The 20,939-nt window shown below is 47.2% G+C and overlaps 1 protein-coding gene across 2 annotated transcripts in view; it reads right to left on the bottom strand.

The window, feature by feature from the left end:
* PTPRA (protein tyrosine phosphatase receptor type A) overlaps nt 1-20,939 on the bottom strand; it is a 570,283-nt gene that overhangs the window by 214,446 nt on the left and 334,898 nt on the right. For both annotated transcript variants that reach the window (XM_069204801.1, XM_069204809.1), the window contains 2 exons: nt 15,462-15,552; nt 14,653-14,729 (listed from right to left, as the gene is read on the bottom strand). In XM_069204801.1, the coding sequence (XP_069060902.1) occupies nt 14,653-14,729; nt 15,462-15,552 (168 nt within the window). The remainder of the gene's footprint in view (nt 1-14,652; nt 14,730-15,461; nt 15,553-20,939) is intronic.

The following is a 20,939-nucleotide window of genomic DNA, read 5'->3' as shown; positions in this document are numbered from 1 at the left end:
CTTTGAAAGTTAGTCCAGATGCCATAAGCTTCTAAAAGAGGAAGAGAGTTCTATGGAGAGATTTATGGACTACGGTGTTTGTTTCTAGATTGTTTTTATTCAGATGTATCAAAGTACTTTTAAGATGCTGCAGAAGGGAGGCCTGGCCAACCAAGATGGCCGGGTGGATGTAATCCACACGAGCACTGCTGCAACTTTGTGAACTCGAGGCGGGTACCCACTTTACCCACCCAGGGGTCACTGCAGCCCCAGAGACACATACGGAGATGTGACAGGGTGTATGAGACCACCGAACGATAGATGAGAGCAACTTGGAGACAGATTGGGACTGGAAGACGAGGGGGGTGGCCGCTGGGAGCAAAACTGAGCCACAAAATATGCCTGGCGGCTGGCAGCTACCTCCACGACCCAATCTTTGAGGTGAGTGATTCCTAGCAGCTCTGCACTTAGCTGCAGTGGATCTTCAAATGCGATCAACGAGGACCGGCGATAGCAGGGAAAAGGCAGAGTTTGCTCAGAGGGGAAGCAGTAATCAGGGTGCAGACCGAGGGAAAGGATCAGACGTGGGGGACCACTGCTCTATATCTTTAATGAGCTAAACAAGACTATGGCACAATAATCCCCCCCCCCCCCCAGCCCCCCTGCTCCCCCACCACCACAATGAAATTGAGTGCTTGACCCCAAGATGGCGGCGATGGCGCCTGGGACGGACGGTATCCTTGGCAAACTGCTGTTAACATCTCTCACTCCTGGTAGGCCTCAAGGGGGAGATCCCGACAACTCAGCATTTCTATGATCGACGACTTGGCATTTCTATGATTGATGGCCTCTAGATTCACCCCCCTGAGTTTTCCTGGGTGCTTATAAGCGTCCCCCACCCCCTTGTTGCCTGGGGCCTTTAACAAGCTACGTTGCTGACTTCTGCATATCAGTGCACTCTCTCTCAACACCACAGCATCTGGGGGCAACAAGGCCTGCTCAAGACAAACCAATAGAGACACCCACAATAACACCACCTGCACTGTTGACAACTCTAATAGAATATCTAGGAGGGAGGGGATCTGATTGGGTCCCGTCAACTTGGAGAACAGAGATGTGGGGAGATGCTGAAACCCTGCATACCTAAGAGAAATGGGGGGGTGGGGAGGGGGGGGGGGGGGGAGAAGGAGTAGGCATCCCGATCAACAAATTGTTCAAGGACCAACTTACAGCTATCAGACACCTGTATCCCTTTTGGTATGAGTCAATCAGCTACAGTAAACACCCTGTTGACTCTATACCTCCAAAAAAAGACACTGTTGAACAGAGTCTCCAGTTACTTTGCCCCTGCAGAACAGCACACCAACCCATCCATCAACAGCACTACGGATGCAATGAAGATTACCTCTTCATTTCCCTCAGGGACTTCAAACGGGAACTGCAGGAAGAACTTAGGGAGGACATGATGGCCTTACTAGACTCCCTTAAAGCAGACATTTCCAGGATCATTGTACTACAACAAGACAGACTCTGTGGACGCTAGGACACTGCATCTAGAATCTAAGTCTCAGGAACTAGATAAACGACTGGAGAAAGCGGAGGAGGCATGTTTTTCCCTCCACACCCAACTGCAGACATCCATTTTAAAATGTGAAGACCGAGAATAGATCTCGACGGGATAATATCCACATTCGGAACTTGGTGGAAGGAGCGTAAGGCCCAGACTTGGAAAGTTATGTGGTGGGCTTCTTCTCTGAACTACTGGGAGAGGCACATACATAAATCACAATAGACAGTAAATAGTTCAGGGACGAAGTTCAGGGAGTGGACATTGCCCATGCAACATCTTGGTCAAGCTCCCCTCTTATAATACAAAGGAGGGGATATTGCAGGCAGCCCGTAAAAGATGATATTTATTTCCAGGGGACCACGTGTGCTTTCTTTCAAGACCTACCACCAGTGACACTAGTCCAACAACAACAACTGAGACCTATCAGACAAACTCAGCCACAACAACATTAAATACAGATGGATATATCCCTATGTTCTAGCGTTTGAGCTCCATAATAAGAATCAGCATGTGACAGACCTGCGAGAAGCAGCAACGATCCTGGACTTTTTTCCTCCCAGAAGACCAACAACCAGAGGGGGAGAACGTTGGAGAACCTTTGGGCCCTTCTAGTCGACAGAGTACCACAGATGGATCCCAGTGACAGAATCAGAGGCAAGGGAGATACCAGAAGAAACGTTAATAACGGGGCGCTGTCTTTTCCGCGAGCCACGAGAATGATCCCTTTCGGCCTTGAGAACCGGTCTGTTCTGTAGATAATGGAATAACTGCTTCATCTGGGGGTCTAGTGGCACACCCCTATCGTCAGAACCATTTGACTGCCCCCCCCCCCCCCCAAGGGGAAAACATGATTACCCTGCACAAGGGCTGGACAACAGCGACTGAGTGAGAACTTTTGGGGTCAGAAAACAAAAATTTGAAACACCCCGCACACGCCTCGAACTTTATTAGCTCCTAATAACTTGCTATATCGGTCAGTGACCATTGCCTACCATATCTGTAAATATATAAAGTCTTCCTTTTTAAGGGGACATATAACCCTATTAGTATTTCATCTATTTTGTCTTATTTTCAAGTTTGTTGTTGACATGGTACATGAATCTTACGGTCCTACAAGGAGGATTGGAGGTGGGTGGGGGGGGAGGAAGGAATGAGCTGAGAAAGGGGGTTAGGAAAATATGGGGACTTGGGACTGCCGATTCAAATAGCTGATTTAGTTCTCTCTATATCCATATAGTAATCACAACACTTTCCTGGAATGTTAAAGGACTTAACTCGTCAGCCAAGTGCCATAAAATATGCTAGACCGGCGACATGATGTTACAGGACTCCAGGAAACCCACCTCCCTTTAACCTCACAGGGGACCCGAGATTGGATAGGACTCACTTACATAGGTCCCCTACAGGCTTCTCCAAGACTATGAACAAAGGCCTCATTGATGCCTGGCGAACCCTGAATCCTACAACAGAAGACAACTCATTCTTCTCACACACTCACCGCACGTATTCTAGATTAGATTACGCCTTTACTAGCCAAACATATATGACGACCCTACTCAAAGCCTATTTCTATCCAATTACAATTTCTGACAATGCCCCCCCCCCCTCAGCTAACAATGGACTGGGGCCCACCACCTTCCAGATTTACTCTGATTCTTTCCCAGTTCGCTAACCAGAGATCGCCTTCTTAAGGATCAGCTCAGCAAAAACATTAGGGAATTTTTCATCCCAAAGCCTCCCCAAGATGGTAACCCCAGTAACAACTGGGACACCTCGGGGACAATGTACTGCTCAAATCTCAGCCCACAATAACCAGTGAATGAAGGAGAGAGTTACACTGGAGGCAGAGCTTCAGGCAGCCAAGCAAGCACAAACGACAACCGACCCAACGGTTACAAAGGGAAGTCACAGCCCTTAGAGCGAAACTCAAGGCAATTTATGAAAATAGGGCAGAATTTACACTCCTGCGACTAAAGCACACATTCTACGAGCAGAGTAACAAAGTAGGATCCAGATTGGGGCGCCAACTCAGAATTAAACAATAGAAAACATATATAGGAGATATATCATAGGCAGATGGTACTTTGGCACGATATGAACAGGATAAGGCCAGGACTTTTGGTATGTTCTATGAACAGTTATACACAGCTGCCCCCATAAATGAACAACTCCAAACCACATACCTGGATGAAACTACCCCAAGTACCAGAAGCGCAAAATGAGTTTCTTAGCACACCCATTCGTGCAGACGAGGTCAAGGAAGCTATCATGGCCTTAAAGTCCCATCCATCACCAGGACCCGACGGATATACCACCTTCTTTTATAAAACATTTTGCGCTGACCTTATACCACAACTGGTCATACTATTTAACCAGATAGCTGGATCAGGATTGCTTACACCATTCATGAGCGAAACGTTGATTTCAATTTTTCCCTAAGCCGGCAAGGATCCCCGCGCCTGTGCCTCATACCGTCGCATAGCACTGCTTTATTTAGATGCTAAACTCTATACACGGATCCCGACTACCAGGCTTGAGGCATTTATGCTGACCTGGTACATCCAGATCAGTCAGGCTTCATCAAGGAATGTCGGACCCATGATAATTTATGGAGGGTGGTCCATCTGGTCAAAAGGGCAACAAAGAAAAAACTACCTACGGTACTAGTGGCCTTAGATGCACAGAAGACCTTTGACTGGGTGGACTGGCCCTACCTATTCGGTATGCTGCGGCGCTTTGGCTTCTGTGACCGCTTCATTGATATGATCTGAGCCAAATATGCCTCTCGTAGATCCAGAGTCTTGGAAACTGGATGGGCTCAGACTCCTTTCATTTATACAGGGGCAGCCATCAGGGGTGTCCTCTGTCCTAGTTATTTGCCCTTATAATTGAACTGCTGGCAGCGAAGATCCGCTCGCTACCCACTATTCAAGGTATCCCAATTGGCACACAAATGCATAAGATTTCTCTCTTTGCAGAGGATATTTTGCTGACCCTGACCTCCCCTCAATCTTACTTGAAGGCCTTACAGGAGATTTTGCAAACTTATGAAACAATGGCTGGCTTCCGAATCAATTTAACTAAATCTTTCACTCTGAACTTAATGCTTCCTAATTTCGATATGGAGAACCTGCTGACCTCCACCCCATTTCAACAAGCCACCAAAGAAATAACGTACCTAGGTATCAAAATAACCCCCAGTCACAGATTTGCTAAGGCCAATTACCCTCCACTCCTACATCAACTTAAGCTAGACCTAGCGAGATGGGCACCCATGTATATCTCCTGATTGGGGCAAATCCATGCGGTAAAATGATGGTCCTGACTCGCCTACTTTATCTCTTCCAGGGCCTTCCTACAGACTAAGATTGCACTTTCCTCATCTCTCTTCGGTCTGCTTATCCCAAAAACTCCTGTGGCTTCCTAAAGAAGCAGGGGGAGTGGGTTTACCCGACTTCCATTGATATTATAAAGCAGCTCAATTAAGAGTGATCGCTGATTGGTCCAAATGTGAGTCAGGTGAACATTGGCTCCATATGGATTGAGCGATAGCTGGAAGATACATTTGGGACCTTCTTTGGGAGCCAAAGTCGGATTGCCTGCCTAATGCGGACCTAAGCACACCCACACTCAAGGTATGGGATGAGGTTCTACGTAGGGTCGACTGGACGTCCTTCCCCTCTCCCTTTACTCCCATTCATTTCAATCCGGTCTTTAACTCCAGCACTACAGCCAGTCCCCCTACGATGCATGGCAAACTGGAGGTTGCCTTACTATTGCAGACTTATTTCATGGGTAGTAGATTTTAACCTTCAAACACTGTCTGAGAAATTTCCATCTTCCTCCGGGGGAACACTATCAATATACACAACTGAGACACTGGGTTTTGCGGCCTGATGTTCGAGAGGCAGCTACTAGAGACTTGAGCCCCGTTGAACATTTTGCCAAACAGCCTGGGTCATCCAAGGGAAGCATCTCCTTTTTATATTCCCTTTTATTATCCCTACCCCATGACCCAGATATATACACTTCTGGGAGTGAATACTTGGCCGAGAAATAGCAGAGGCCAAATGGAGTAAGCGTTGGGCTGATATCTCACGTTGCAACTGGTCAGTGGGGATGCGGGAGACTCACTATAAATTGCTCTTTGATTGTTATCTCTACCCCACTAAACTTACACGTATTTACCCAAACACGTCCCATCTTTGTTTGAGAGGATGCGTGTTACGGGCTGACTTTCGCCATATTTGGTGGGATTGCCCACCTCTGGGCCGACATTTTAACTCACATTAAAGCAGTCTTGGGATATCCCATTCCGAACAGTCCGGATTTCATTCTACTGGGCCTGAGAGATGATTCCTTCAGCCACCAAACAAGAGGTGACAGATCAATATTATGGTTATGCCTGGGAGCAGCCAAAGTGGGTATAGCAGCAGGATAGAAGACCAGTGGAGCGCCCTCATTAACACAATGGCATGCTTGGCTATGGCAAGCTCCTACAATGGAAAGAATGGCTGACATCTTTATGGATAACTATACAAATTTTGAATTTATTTGGGGACCCTTGGTGTTGTACTTGTCTAGAGGCCTGCCTATCTGTGCTTGCTCCACTGACTCAAGGGCTCGTCACTTGTTTCAATTCTAACAGGGAAGGCAAGACAAGGCTTTGAGGCGATGCTTGTTCCCTGCAACGGGATCCTTTCACCCCCTCACCTCAGCCACTCCCAATCTACTTATGGATGATTCAATGTGTGCCATGTTTGTTATTCACAGTTGTTCCCATTAGGAGATTTTGTTGTTCTTGTTAGTAAATGTTACAGAAGGGTGGACACCCTCTGCAATTATATTATTTGATCAGCGATGATAATCTCATTTGCAACATGTTTGGTCTCTTCGCCAGAAAACAATGCAACTCTTTACTACCTAACCTTGAAGATTGTGAGACCACGTGTTATGCCTCTTGCCATTGCTGTAATATGGTGTAAATGATAAAAATGATCAAAATAATTTTGATTTAAAAAAAAAAAAAAAAAAAAAGTGCTGCAGGAGTGGCAATAAGATTAATGCATAATGGTAGCCTCCTGTCAAATAATGTAATCTAAAACCAGATCTATCACTACGATTAAAGAAGCAATTGCTTGTGTCAGCACCGACTTGAGCAGTGAGACAGGTTATAGTCCATCAGGATTCAACGATTTCTGGCAAGGTGATGCACGTTTACAGGGAACACGTGGTCGCATGCTAGTTATGTCTTAATTAGAAAGACAGAGCTGGTAATCAAAATCTCTTAAATTAAGAGATGGCAATGCACAGAATCAACTTTTGTGAGCAGAAAACACAAAGAGCTGCAAAGCAGTGTATTATGGACTTCTCAGTAGTAAATGATCTGACTAAAGCAATGAAGAGTTTGACAGTTAATGCCAACCAAGAGAATGAGAGATCTCCGGAACAGATTAAAACATTTTCAGACTTCCAACAGAAGTTACCAATGTAAGGTTGTTCCTACCTACAGTAGACCCAGATTAAAACCAGCAGTTCTCTAAAAAAAAAAAATTCTAGTTTACTGGAGCCCAACAGCTCATTCTTTATTTTTTTCAATTAACTAGACACTCGGGAATATACTATAAATACAGTCAAAAGTAACTACTAAAAAAAATTCAAAAGCATAGAGTTACGGTAACTGCACTGCCTCATTAGCAGATTTTATTTTAGAATATGCTTCAAACTCTCAATAAACGCAAAGGTTCAAAGCACAGCATTCTACCATGGTATGTGCATTTGGACTTTCACTCCAGCTGCATACCTGCGAGCTGAAAACAGTGCGTCTTTTACAAGGTCTTTCTTGATGAAAGAAGCGACTGTTTCCATTTGCTCTGTTAAAACATTTGGGGGCTTGGGTGACTAGCAGCTGAAAGAACTGCACCCTAGGAAGGAGATGCCCAACGCCAATGTCACCATTTAGGACTGGGGCACCCCTCAAGCTCAAAGTCAGGACCTGACTCACTTTCCTGTCCTCAGATCGAGCAGACAGACCACCAAACTAGCTGCATGGCTACTTTCCCAGGCCAATGCCTTTCCTGCATAATGCACAAAACTTAGAATGGACACATTGTAATACAGTTCTTTTCTTTTTTGTGGTATCCTGAAAATGTAGTTTGTAATTGATTTCAACTTACAACAAAAGGTTATTAAAATGAAATAAAACCTATGTCTAGTAGAAGAAATATATAAACACATTATGTTGCTGTGCCTGCACGACAAAACAAAGTGTTCAGAAAAGTAAATGAGCACATTCAATAGTTCAAATATGCAAAGACAGTAGTCTGAACGTATGCTAACAAGCAGTTTTTGCTTTGCATGATGTGCCAATTCAGACCCCCTAAAATTCTTATCCGACCCGGTCGATATTGTGCCCTGTGCTGCACAACTATGATGTGCTCTGGCCATGAACTCCAGTGCACAGCGGGGTGGGAGAAGAAGAGGTTTGTGGGTACGACCATTTGGCCGAAGTCCAATTGATAACTGAGATATGGTAAACTCACAGGCCCAGATTCTGCAAGGGGGTGAGGGGGGCCACCTAACTTTAGGTTACCCTAGTGGTTCAAGTCTGATCCAGTGGTTTAAGTCTCCAGCTCTGCCCCGGTCATACAAATAGTATAGCACCAATTGGTGGCTGCCCACACTGATGAGAGGCCTAGCTCTGTCAGTAATTACTATAATCGTTAAACTCATTGTTCAGTGGGAATATTCATTTCTAAAATGGTCTACAGTTAGTGAACATGCAGTATGAAGTTAACGGTCAAATGACCCTCTCTTGTGCTGTGTTACAAAGTTGGGTTAACGTTCAGTTCCTAGCTGAGATGGCCCTCACAATCTGAGTTTTAAAGAAGGCGAGGGAACTGCTCCCTTCATCTGAAGGCAGTGACCATAGAAAGAGGGTATAAGCACACTACAATTCAAAAGACGGGGCTCTAAGCAAGACTCACCTTAATGGATCATGTGCTGAAGTGAACGTGGCCTATTGTAGAGGTCACTCATCTGGGTGTCTTGGATTGTACCAAGTGAGTTTAAATGTGAAGCTCATGCAGAGGAAGATACATATAAAACTTTAGTAAGTATGCAACAAAGTTACTTATCTTGGGTAACAAATTATCAGGTAGAGATATTCTACTTGCAGATTCCTTATCTTTCCCCCACGTGTTAGACTGGATCCGGAGATTTTTATTCAAGCAGTACCCTTTTTATTCAACGCTTAGCACATTTTGAAGCAGAAGACAACCCATCTAGAGATGATCTTTTTCTGCACCGCCCGTCCTTTCTTCGCACACACATAACCACAAAGAGTTGATCGTCCACCCCGAAGTCTTTGATATGTGGTAGAATGCAAACGCTTTTTGGATCCAGACAGTGGAGTCTCTCCTCTTCACAAGAAGGATGTGGGGGGAAGCGTAAAAAGTAGGCAAGATGATGGATTGGCCTACATGAAAAGGCCTGAGCACTAGGTAGGAAAGAGGCCCTGGTACGAAGCACCACTTTGTCATGATGGAGAGAGAGGAAGGGTGGCTTCAAAGAAAGCTTGCAGCTCACTCACAGTGCAGAGGTGATAGCCACTAAGGAGGCTGTTTTCGTGGTGAGGAGCTCAAGAGGACAATTATGAAGAGGCTCAAAAGGAGTACAAGTGAGGAAAGTGAGTACCAAGTTCAAATCCCACTGGGGCATTATGAACATGGTAGGCGGAAACATGTGGGTAAGACCCTTGAGGAATCTCCCAACAATGGGAGATATAAATAAGGAGGGTTGATCAGGTAGTCTGAGGAAAGCAGAGATGGCAGACAGTTAACCCTTAAGGGTACCTAAAGCAGAGCCCTGCTGGGCAAGAGAGAGTACAAACAAGAGAACCACAGACAGAGGTGTAGAAAGGGGGATCAACAGGCTTTTTGGTACACCATGCCACAAATTTGTTCCAATGACAGGTGTATACCATTTTGGTGGAGGGATGCCTGGCTGCCAAGATAACATTACAGACTTCAGGCGGAAGGTCGAAAGCTGTCAACTGCCGCTGCTCAATGCCCAAGCAAGAAGGCGGAGACTGGACAGGTTTGAGTGGAGCTCCGTCCCCTGCTGATGTGACAGAAGATCCTCCTGAAGAGGCTGTCTGAGTGGAGGATCGAGGGCCATGCTCAAAAGCTCCGCAAACTCTTCGAGCCCAGTCCGGAGCCACAAGCATTTCTTGGGTCTTGTCGTTCTTGAGAACTCTGAGCAGAAGTGGTATTTCGCGGAAAGGCATATAGGAGGCCCAAGTTCCACTTGAGACAAAGTCACCGAGCGAGAGCCGCCTTGGAAACACCAGCACACAAAACGGCTGACGTGCGTTTTCTGTAGAGGCAAACAGATTTGATCAAGGCTCTCTCTCCCCACTGCTGAAAGAGACCTTGCGCCACCTTCGGATTTAGACACCATTTGTGATTGACCAGGCATTGATGGCTGAGTAAGTCTGCTCTGGCGTTCAGAAAGCCCACCCGATGTTGAACCACTAGGGAAATGCCCTGACATTCCAACCATGTCCAGAGGTGCAGAGCTTCCTTACAAAGGGCCCACAACCCTACCCCACCCTGCTTGTTGCAGTGCCACATGGCAGTGGTGTTTCCATGAACACCTGTACCACTTTCCTTTTGAGAGAGGTAAGGAATGCTTTCAATGCAAGTCTGATCACCCTAGGCTTCAGAAGATTGATGTGGAGCCCTGATTCCGGAGGAGACCAGGCGCCTCTGATCTCCACTTCCCCAATGTGGTGGCCCCATCCCCGGAGTGACGCATCTGTCACTAATGTCAGATCTGGTTGGGGAAGGTAGAGGGATCTGCTTTTCACCCAATATCAGTTCGAAAGCCACCACTGCAGACTTTGCACAGTTCCCTCTGAGATCTGAACCATGTCGGAGAGATTCCTCTGATGCTGCACCCACTGGATTTTCAGGTCCCACTGCAGAGCCCGCATATGCCATCGGGCATGTGGGACCAGCAAGATGCAGGAGGCAATGAGGCCCAGCTGCCTCAGAGTCATTCTCACCGAAACATCGGTATCATAGCCTGAATATCCTGGACTTGCCGCTCGGGAGGATAGACCCGAAACTGCACTGTGTCCAAAGGTGTTCAGATGAAAGGGAGCATCTGAGAGGGAGTCAGGTGTGACTTCAGCACATTTATAGTGAACCCCAGCGAATGAAGGAGGTTTGTTGTAGTCTGGAGGTGGTAGACGACAGCCTGGGGCAAGCCCTCTTTCAACAGCCAGTCGTCGAAGTGGGGAAAGACAGAAACTCCTGACCTGCACAGATGAGCTGCGACCACTTTCGTGAACACCCAAGGGGTGTTGGTAAGGCTGAAGGGGAGCATGGTAAACTGATCGTGCTTGCGGCTTACTGCAAATAACGTCTGTGGGCAGGCAGGACAGAAATGTGATAGTAGGCATCCTGCAAGTCCAATGCTACCATCCAGTTTCCAGGGTCCAAGGCAGATAGGACCTGAGCCAGAGCGAGCAGTTTGAACTTCTTTCTGAGAAAGAGATTGAGGGACCAGAGGTCAAGGATAGGGCGGAGGCCCTTATCCTTTTTGGACACCAGAAAGTAGCGGGAAAAACAACCACAACCTACTTCTGGCACAGGGACCCTCTCTATAGCTTCCTTGGCCAAGAGAGCAATATCTTCCTAGTGGAGAAGTGCCAAGTAATCCTCCGTTATCCAATCGTAGGATGGTGGCATGGCTGGAGGGGTAGTCTCGAAGAGGAGGGAGTAGCCCCTTCGGACTATTTTCAAAACCAACCTGTCTGTCGTGATGGATTCCCAGTGGGGCAGGTGATGGCGACGGACTAGGAAGGTTTGGAGGATGCAGCAGGGGGGGGTGGACTGGGTGGACCGCTGGCTCCCTGATCCCCGGGAACATTGGATCCCACATCCGTGGCCACGCAGAGACTGGGCAGCATTACGGCACTGTGGCTGGAGGGAAATGGACACGGGTGGACGCCCCTTCCGTAGCCATGAAAGGGTCCAAAAGAGGACTGAAGGGGGAGAGGAGCAGCTGTGAGGCCAACGGACCAAGCATTAGCCCGAGACTCCTTAAAGCACCCAAGCACAGAGTCCGCTTTGTCTCCGAAGAGACGAGTGCCATCAAAGTGCATGTACATAAGCGATTGCTGGAAATCCCCGAAAAAGCCAGATGTCCCCAACCAAGCGTGGAGCCTCAGCGCTACTGTCGACATAGCCAATCTACCTAGTGAGTCAGTCGTGTCCAGCCCACAACGAACTGTGAACTTGGCAGCATCTCACATCAGCAACAGCTTGGGATATAATGGCCTGGGCCTCCTCCAGGACCCGTGGGAGCACCTGCGTGACCGTATACCATAAAGTATGGGAATAGCGTCCCAAAAGGCATGCGGTATTTACGGACCACAACGCCAGACTGGAGGAAGAGAACACTTTCTTCCTGTCGTTTTGATTCCCTGTTTGGCAGTGCGGAAGGGAATGCACCAGAAGAGGAAGAAGCCTGGATGACCAAACTCTCAGGCGGAGGATGCCGGGTCAGGAATTTAGGGTCGTTAGGCGCAGGCCTATGGTGGCGAGCGACTGTCCTGCTGATAGAAGCCATGTGCTCGGATTAGACACGTCCCCAGCAGGACTTCAGTAAGGGCTTCATTGAATGGCAACAGGGGTTCAGACGTAGAAGCCCCGGGCTGACGGGGCTCAGACAGGAGGTGAGTACTGACAGCCACGAAGGGCACCTCGAGGCCCAGACCTTGGCTGCTCTTCTCACCAACACTGAATATGAGGTTCCTTCCTCTGTAGACATGACATCAGGAGAGGTGTCAAGACCACTGGCTTTGCCCAATTCCTAAGCCCTCTCCCTTTTTTGGATCTTCTTGCTGGAATTCTAAAAGGTCCAGCGACCCCTTCATACTCTCAATCTAGGGAACAAAGTCCCTGTCGAAGACTGATTCGGAGTCAAGAGACGTAGTTCCAGCTCCAGATTGGGTTCAGGAATTAGTATGGACATTGATCGTGGGCCCGACCAGCGCCAGGAGCATCAACGTACCTACCGGCACCGGGGAAGGTCATGATGGCACGGCCAGCGTCCGCACAGATCTCGTAACAGATCCTGGGGTGCCCTCCGGAGCAGAGGCCAAATCTGCTAGCAACCCAAGGGGGACCCCTTTTCAACCCCACTGGGCCCGAAGGCGTCACAGGAGGGCCAGACTGCCCAAAAATGAGGCTCATGGCCTCGTAAAACTGTGAGATGGGCAGGGGTGGCTCCAGGCGTCCTGGAAATTCGTAGAGGCGTAGAGCATACCCAGAAGCAGGCTCCGTGGATGGAGGCCTAGAGCATCAGTGCTCCTCCTGTGTCGCATCGTCTGAGCGACAGGGTTAAGTCGAAGAATATTTGGCCTTCCTAGACTTCAAATTGTCGGGACATTCGGGTCACAACAAGGAGTGGAAAGAGGATGAGTGGTTATGCCTCCGTGAACGTTCTTGTGAACTTCCTCTCTAACGAGACCGGGAGCAATGTGAAGCCAAGTGCCAGGCCGCCATCAGCTTTAGGGACCACACCATCAAAGCCTTCAGGTTCACGGCCCGGCACTCGGAGCACAACTTCGGGTTGTGGTCATGCTCCAGGCACCACAAGCACACAAGGTGCTGATCTGTCACCGACATCATGTGGTGACAGGAGTCACACTGCTTGAATCCAGTCTTGCAGGAAGACATCTTGACACACCAAGTAGGTTAAAAACTTCGACAAAAAGTTTGAGAAGTCAGTCAAAAAGCAACTGTGGGTAACTCTTCTCTGGATCGGAGTGTACGCTGGCGAAGAAAGAAAAGAACTGACGTCAGTGCGCTGGGGTGGCGCCTACATATCACTGCAACGCCAGCACGGCGACCACAACGCTAACGACGGACGCGGAGGCGACAGACTCCACCTGATGGCGCACAGGGGTTCTGCTCGAAGAAAAATCTCCAGATCCAGTCCAACGCCTAGGGGAAATTCTAAGGTAAGGAATTTGCAACTAGAAGGCTCTATCAGACGGTTCTAGCAGAAACATTTCAAATATTTAAAAAGAAAATCACTTTCTTAAATTTTCTAAGGGAACCAGCAGGAACTGTGCTGGTGTAGCACCAGCAGGAACTGTGCTGGTGTCGCACCTGCAGGAACTGTGCTGGTGTCGCACCTGCAGGAACTGTGCTGGTGTAGCACCTGCAGGAACTGTGCTGGGGTAGCACCTGCAGGAACTGTGCTGGGGTAGCACCTGCAGGAACTGTGCTGGGGTAGCACCTGCAGGAACTGTGCTGGGGTAGCACCTGCAGGAACTGTGGCGTTGTACTACCTCCAGGGACTGTACTTCTGTACTACGCACTCACACTGTGGTGTGGGCTAGAAACACAGTATAGTGAGTACCTTCTGATATCTTCATAAAAAATAAAGAGCTAAATGTGTTAATTAAATTAAAAAAGATAAATATATGTATATTTATAGCAAATATAACAGTAAAATGTACTCGCTAAATGTTTTAAGCGGTCTTGCTTCCCCGAAACAATTATTCTGGATTACCAAAACATTTGGGAAATTTAGGTTTTACACATGGATTGTTACCGAGGACTACCACCATTGAAAGGTGAAATCACAATACAAATTTCAAGGACCAGACACCACATGCTATAAGCCAGATTTCTGCATCATTCCAAGAGTAGAGCGTGGGTCAGAACTCACTTATGTAGACGCTGCGCAATTTTACACATACAGTGATTTTACCTGAACACAAATGTCAAAGATACAAGGGATGCAAAAGGTGCATTTCTGCTGATTTCAACTGTAACTGAACATACAGCGGATCGTATTTTCATGACTAGTGTTGTATACTGGTCTCAGAAATGCATGCACTGTTTAATTTTCTGCAGTACAATATTTTCCAGTTTGTTTCGATAAGTGATGCTCAACACTTAAAAAAATATATAGATATATAAATTCACGGTGTCTTAGTAGCCTTCTAGAAAGTATAACGATAAAAAAGATTAGTTCACTAGCAGGGCTAGTAAATCTATACAAAGAAGGTCCTGGCTCACGTTAATGAAAGACGCATTGATGTAGTCGGAGTCTGGGACGCCCTCAATTGGAGACAGGTGAAGCCGAGAGTGGTCATCTGTTGGCAAAGAGAACGACACTTAGAAAACATATAATACAGTGTAAAAAGGAACAAACAGTTTGACTTATTGTGCAATTCAACTTTATCAAGCCGCAGAGATAGCTGTGTTTTCAAAAGGTCAAACAAGAACAGTTACCTAAACACCAGTCATCCGAACTGTAGCAACAATTAATTGCAGACAAATAAATTATAATCAAAGGTAAACAGAAAGAGGCAAATATAGATATCTCTAGCTAAAAAGCAGTAACGATTAGATTAACTGCATTTAATGAAATAGAGCAATGTGGGGCGGGGGAAGGGTAGGGAAAGTACTGGTTAAATCACCTTATTCATCAACCGTGGATTTGGAGTTTAATGGACAACAGTGGAAGGACAATGAGAAAAGAGCCACAAATTTCCAACAAATTCAGGAAGGCAGTGTGTTACATTCATAATTGGTGTCTGATGGTGTGTTGATGAATGCTCTTTGCCCATGCCATTAAGAAAGGGTTAATTGATTTCATAAGATGCCCCACCCCACTTAATTCTACCCCACATTTGAGTTTCCAAAGGTACCACTGCAGACCTGTGTGTGAGTCTACCTCCTGGGCTGCAGTGTCCAAAACTCACTACTTCATCTACAGTCAAGGCGGACACATTTCAAAATGTCAGACTAGCGACAAAGAAAATGAGTGCTCATTTAGATGTGGCCATCAGTCAGAAAACTAGCCATTCAGAGCTGATACCTACACGGCAGAATGTTGACATATCGGTTCTTCTCCTTGTTCTCCTCCTTAGACGCAGCTTCACAAGTAGCCTGTATGGGGCATGCAGGGAGGGCCTGCATACGAAAAACAAAGGATATATGTTAATTCCCACTGAAAGGGACCGACTCAATTTTCTGAACTGGAAGTCCACCCCCTGGCTCTGAAAAACGGCCATTCTAACACATTATGAGCCAAACCAACATGAACCTAACATGTTGAGCTGGGGAAGTAATGTGGAATTTCCTCTATCCACAGCCTTGGGCCGATATCCCAGAATCAATGTCCACTCCACTAGGCTCTGTTGGCTAATAGGTCTGTAAACACGCAATTATACCTATCTTGAACGAAACAAGCGCAAAGCGCTGCAGGATGTGAATTAATGGAAACAAGAAAACCGATAAACCACAGTGGAGGAAAACAAATCATGGAAAATCAATTTTAAGGAAATCCAAACAAATCAGAAATGAAAGGAAATGTTTTAGTGACAGATAATTTAAAGGAAACATCCAAAATTACATTAAACTTGGGAGGAGTTTAGCAGTAGTGAGGGGTTTTAGGATTCAGGGATGGGCGATGTTTAGAAGTGATGAGGGACTTTTAGTGATCATGAATACATGAAGTTTGTGGGCAGGTGAGGGGTTTTTAAGGGAACAAGAATGGATTGTGTTTAGGAGAGCTGAGAGGGTTTTTCGGGTGCATGAATCGGCAGTTTAAGAGTGGTGAGGTTTTTAAGGTTCAGTGATGAACAGAGTTTATAGGCTTTAAGGGTTCAGGGTTGGTGAAGTTTAGGGATGGTGTGGGGTTTTAGGGTTCTGGAATGGGTGGAGTTTAGCGAGATAAGAGGTTTTGAGGGTTCAGAGATGTGTGGGGTTTAGGGGCTAGCGATGGGTGGAGTTTAGGCGTAGTGAGGATTTTTAGGGGTCAAGGATAAATGGTGTTTAGGGAAGGTAAGGGAGTCAATTATTAAACGCATCCAAAGTAATTGTTTGATAATGTAAAATATAGAAATCTGAGAAAATGTCCCAGGAAGTCAAGCAGTGAAATAAATACCTCTAACAGAAATGGTCCTGAAAGTAGGACATGCAACCATTACATTTACGCCTGAAAAACACAAGCATGCAAAAGGCAATTTTGAAAAAAAAAAAAAAAAGGCATTCTCAGAATTGTTTTTATGAAATGGTAAACGCCATTCATCCCAAAATAAATAATTGGATGCAGGAGCTTTCAATCGGGTATTGTGAGGTGTCAGTCGAATTTCACAAGAATATTTTACATACACAGACACAAACGAACGAGTTACTTACCTCCGGTAACGACTTTTCTGGTGGATACATTAGCTACCTGTGGATTCCTCACCTAATGAATACTCCCATGGCGCCAGCATTCGACGGAAATCTTCTTCCTAGTCTCTGCACGTCGACGAGGACGTCACTCTAGCCCACGCGACGCCGTCTGACGTCATACAGGCAATAAGAGGTCCTAGACGACGTGCCGACGTCAGTACCAACATTTTTTACATGCATGAGAACAACAACCCAATGCAATGAAAGAGCAAGGCAACATCCCATAACCTTGTAAAATACACAATATTGCAATGAATAGCTGTAAATTTAATATAACTCTCTTTTTTTATTTTATTTTTTAAACGAACAAATATATGCAAATCATGTATATACACAAAGATATATACATATATACATATACAGATAAATATACACAAGTATCCATATATACAACATCTATTGCAACCTTGAAGACCAAGAGGAGCGCACTCAAGGATTACTTGGTAAGACCAGAAAGGCAACGGGGAGGCGGGTGGGACCGTGAGGAATCCACAGGTAGCTAATGTATCCACCAGAAAAGTCGTTACCGAAGGTAAGTAACTCGTTCTTCTGATGGATACAACTACCTGTGGATTCCTCACCTAATGAATAGAGTCCCAAAGCAGTACCACGCCCGGTGGCGCGTGCCTAAATGGTCAAACCAAGAAATCCTGCAGCACTGACCGTGCAAAATGGCCGTCCCTTCTGACCTCAGAGTCCAAACAGTAATGTTTCGCAAAAGTGTGAAGGGACGACCAAGTTGCGGCCTTGCAGATGTCGACCACAGGAACACCTCTGGCCAAGGCCGAAGTGGCCGACTTAGCTCTGGTGGAATGAGCTCTAATGCCCTCAGGAGGATCCTTCTTTGCCAAAGAGTAACAGATTTTAATGCAAAGAACAACCCACCTGGAGAGTGTTCTCTTGTGGACTGCCTTTCCTCTCCTCTTGCCCACGTACCCGATGAACAGCTGATCCTCCAGCCTGAAATCCTTTGTTCTATCAATAAAGAAGCTCAACGCCCTCTTTGGGTCCAGACGGTGCAGTCTTTCTTCCTCTTTAGAAGGATGAGGCGGAGGATAGAACGTGGACAAAGTAATTGTCTGAGCCAAATGGAACAGTGAAACAACCTTCGGGAGGAAAGCAGCCTTGGTCCTCAACACCACCTTATCCCCATAAAAAGTTGTATAAGGGGGCTTTACCGATAAGGCCTGCAACTCACTCACTCTCCTTGCAGATGTTATAGCTACCAGGAAAACTGTTTTTATAACCAAATACCTTAAGGGGCAAGAATGCATAGGCTCAAAAGGGGACCCCATAAGGAAAGTCAGGACCAAGGACAAATCCCATTGCGGCATAACGAATGGTTTTGGAGGATATTTATTTAGAAGACCTTTCAAGAATCTGATAACAATAGGGGATTTAAATAACGATGGTTGGTCTGGAAGACAAATGAAGGCTGACAAGGCCGACAAATAACCCTTAATGGTAGCCACTGCACAACCTTTCTGCGCTAGAGACAGAGCAAAAGACAAAACGTCCGATAGATGAGCATGTAAGGGATCAATCTGCCTCTCTCCACACCACTCAAAAAAATTTAGACCACCTATTAGCGTAGATAGATTTAGTGGAGTGTCGCCTGGCCGCTAATATAACATCCACTACATCAGGCGGAAGAGAGAAGGAACTCAGGTTGCCCCGTTCAATCTCCAGGCATGTAGGTGCAGACTCTGGAGGTTGGGGTGTAAAACCTGCCCCTGCGACTGCGAGAGGAGGTCTGCCCTGAAAGGGAGACAGAGCTGAGGGCACATTGAGAGTTGGAGAAGGTCGGAGTACCACACCCTCCTTGGCCAATCCGGAGCTATTAAGAAGACTAGCGCCCGGTCTTGGCGAATCTTCCTCAATACTCGAGGAATCAAGGGTATGGGAGGAAACGCGTAAAGCAACTGGCCGCACCAGGTTATTTGAAACGCGTCCCCCAACGCTCCCTGCATCGGATACTGGAGGCTGCAGAATAACGGACAATGCGCGTTCTCCAGAGTGGCAAACAGATCTACCCGAGGAAACCCCCACCTTTGGAAGATCAAACGGGCTTGATCTGGATGGAGACGCCACTCGTGGTCTGCCGAGAATTGGCGACTGAGACCGTCCGCACATACATTCAAGACCCCGGCCAGATGATTTGCTACCAAGCAAATCTGATGGTCCTTTGCCCAGGACCATAGTCAAAGAGCTTCTCTGCAGAGAAGGTACGACCCTACTCCTCCCTGTTTATGTACCACATCGTGGTAGTATTGTCCGTCAGGACCTGTACCGACTGACCACGAAGGGAAGGGAGGAAGGCCTTGAGAGCCAGACGTACAGCCCGTAACTCTAACAGATTAATATGAAACATCTGTTCCTCTGGAGACCAAAGGCCTTTGATCTCCAGATCCCCCAGATGAGCTCCCCACCCTAGAGTGGAAGCATCCGTTATGACCGTGGCCACTGGTGGCGACTGCGCGAACTGCTTTCCTTGTGAAAGATTGTTGCTCGCAATGAACCACTTCAAGTCCACAGCAGCATCTCTGGAGATCTTGACAGCACCTTCTAGATCTCCTTTGTGTTGAGACCACTGCCTTCGGAGGCACCACTGAAGAGCCCTCATGTGCCAGCGAGCATGCGTGACCAACAGAATGCAGGAGGCAAACAGACCGAGCAGACGAAGGACCTTGAGGACTGGAACTACCGCTCCACTTCGAAACATTGGAACCAATTCCTGAATATCTTGAATCCGCTGAGGCGGAGGAAAGGCTCGACTCAATGTTGTATCCAGTACTGCCCCTATGAACAGGAGGCGCTGAGAGGGCTCCAGGTGAGATTTGGGCTCGTTCACCGAAAAGCCCAGGTCGAACAACAACTGAGTCGTTGACTGCAGATAATGCAACACAAGCTCCGGAGACTTGGCTTTGATCAACCAATCGTCCAAGTAAGGGAATACTGCTATCCCCTTCCTTCTGAGCTCTGCCGCAACCACCGACATCACCTTCGTGAAGACTCGAGGTGCTGAAGTAAGACCAAACGGAAGGACCGCAAACTGATAGTGCTGCGATCCTACCACAAACCGGAGATACTTCCTGTGTGACTTGAGTATCTGGATATGAAAGTAAGCATCCTGCAAGTCGACAGACACCATCCAATCTTCCTTGTTCAACGCCAAAAGCACCTGAGCTAGGGTCAGCATCTTGAACTTTTCCTGTTTGAGGAACCAATTCAAGATCCTCAGATCAAGGATTGGTCTCAACCGACCATCCTTCTTGGGAATCAGGAAATACCTTGAGTAACAACCTCGACCCCTTTCCTGCTCTGGGACCAACTCCACCGCGCCCTTTGAAAGGAGGACTTGTACCTCCTGTTCTAGCAACAAGAGGTGTTCTTCTGAACAATAAGATGGGCGAGGCGGGATGGGGTGCGGGAGCTCCCGAAAGGGAAGGGTGTAGCCTTTTCCCACAATACTGAGAACCCAAGTGTCCGTTGTAATAGTCTTCCACTTGCAGAGAAAATGCCGTAATCTTCCCCCTACAGGAGAGGAGTGAGTGGGAAATGGTGGAAGCCTAAGGCTGCTTTCCCTGCTGCACCCCTCCAGAGGACGAGGAAGAGGCAGAGTGCTGCTGAGAGGCTCCTCTGGTGCGGGCCCTACCTCTCCCTCTAAAAGATCTATAGGGATGGGAAGAGGCAGGTTGCTGGAATCTCCCCCGAAAGGAAGAGGAGGAAGAGCCACGCCCAAATCCACGAAACCACCTGAAAAATCTGGAAGAGGCAGAGGAAGAAGGAGCTTGGAGCCCTAATGATTTGGCTGTGGCCCTGCTCTACTTAAATCGCTCCAAGGCCGAATCTGCCTTGGCCCCAAACAGTTTGTCCCCATCAAACGGGAGGTCCAATAGGGTTGACTGCACATCCGCAGAAAACCCCGAATTACGGAGCCAGGCCTGTCTCCTTGCCACCACAGCCGTGCCCATTGCCCTAGCCACCGAGTCGGTCGTGTCCAGCCCAGACTGAATAACCTGGGTCGCGGCAGCCTGGGCATCCGAAACAACATCCAAAAGACCCTGGGGAAGCTCTGTAAATGATGACGAAATGTCATCCATAAGAGCATGGATGTA

The sequence above is a fragment of the Pleurodeles waltl genome, chromosome 1_2 (genome assembly GCF_031143425.1).
Source record: "Pleurodeles waltl isolate 20211129_DDA chromosome 1_2, aPleWal1.hap1.20221129, whole genome shotgun sequence".
Lineage (NCBI taxonomy): Eukaryota > Metazoa > Chordata > Amphibia > Caudata > Salamandridae > Pleurodeles > Pleurodeles waltl.
This window is presented reverse-complemented; position numbering and strand designations above follow the sequence as displayed.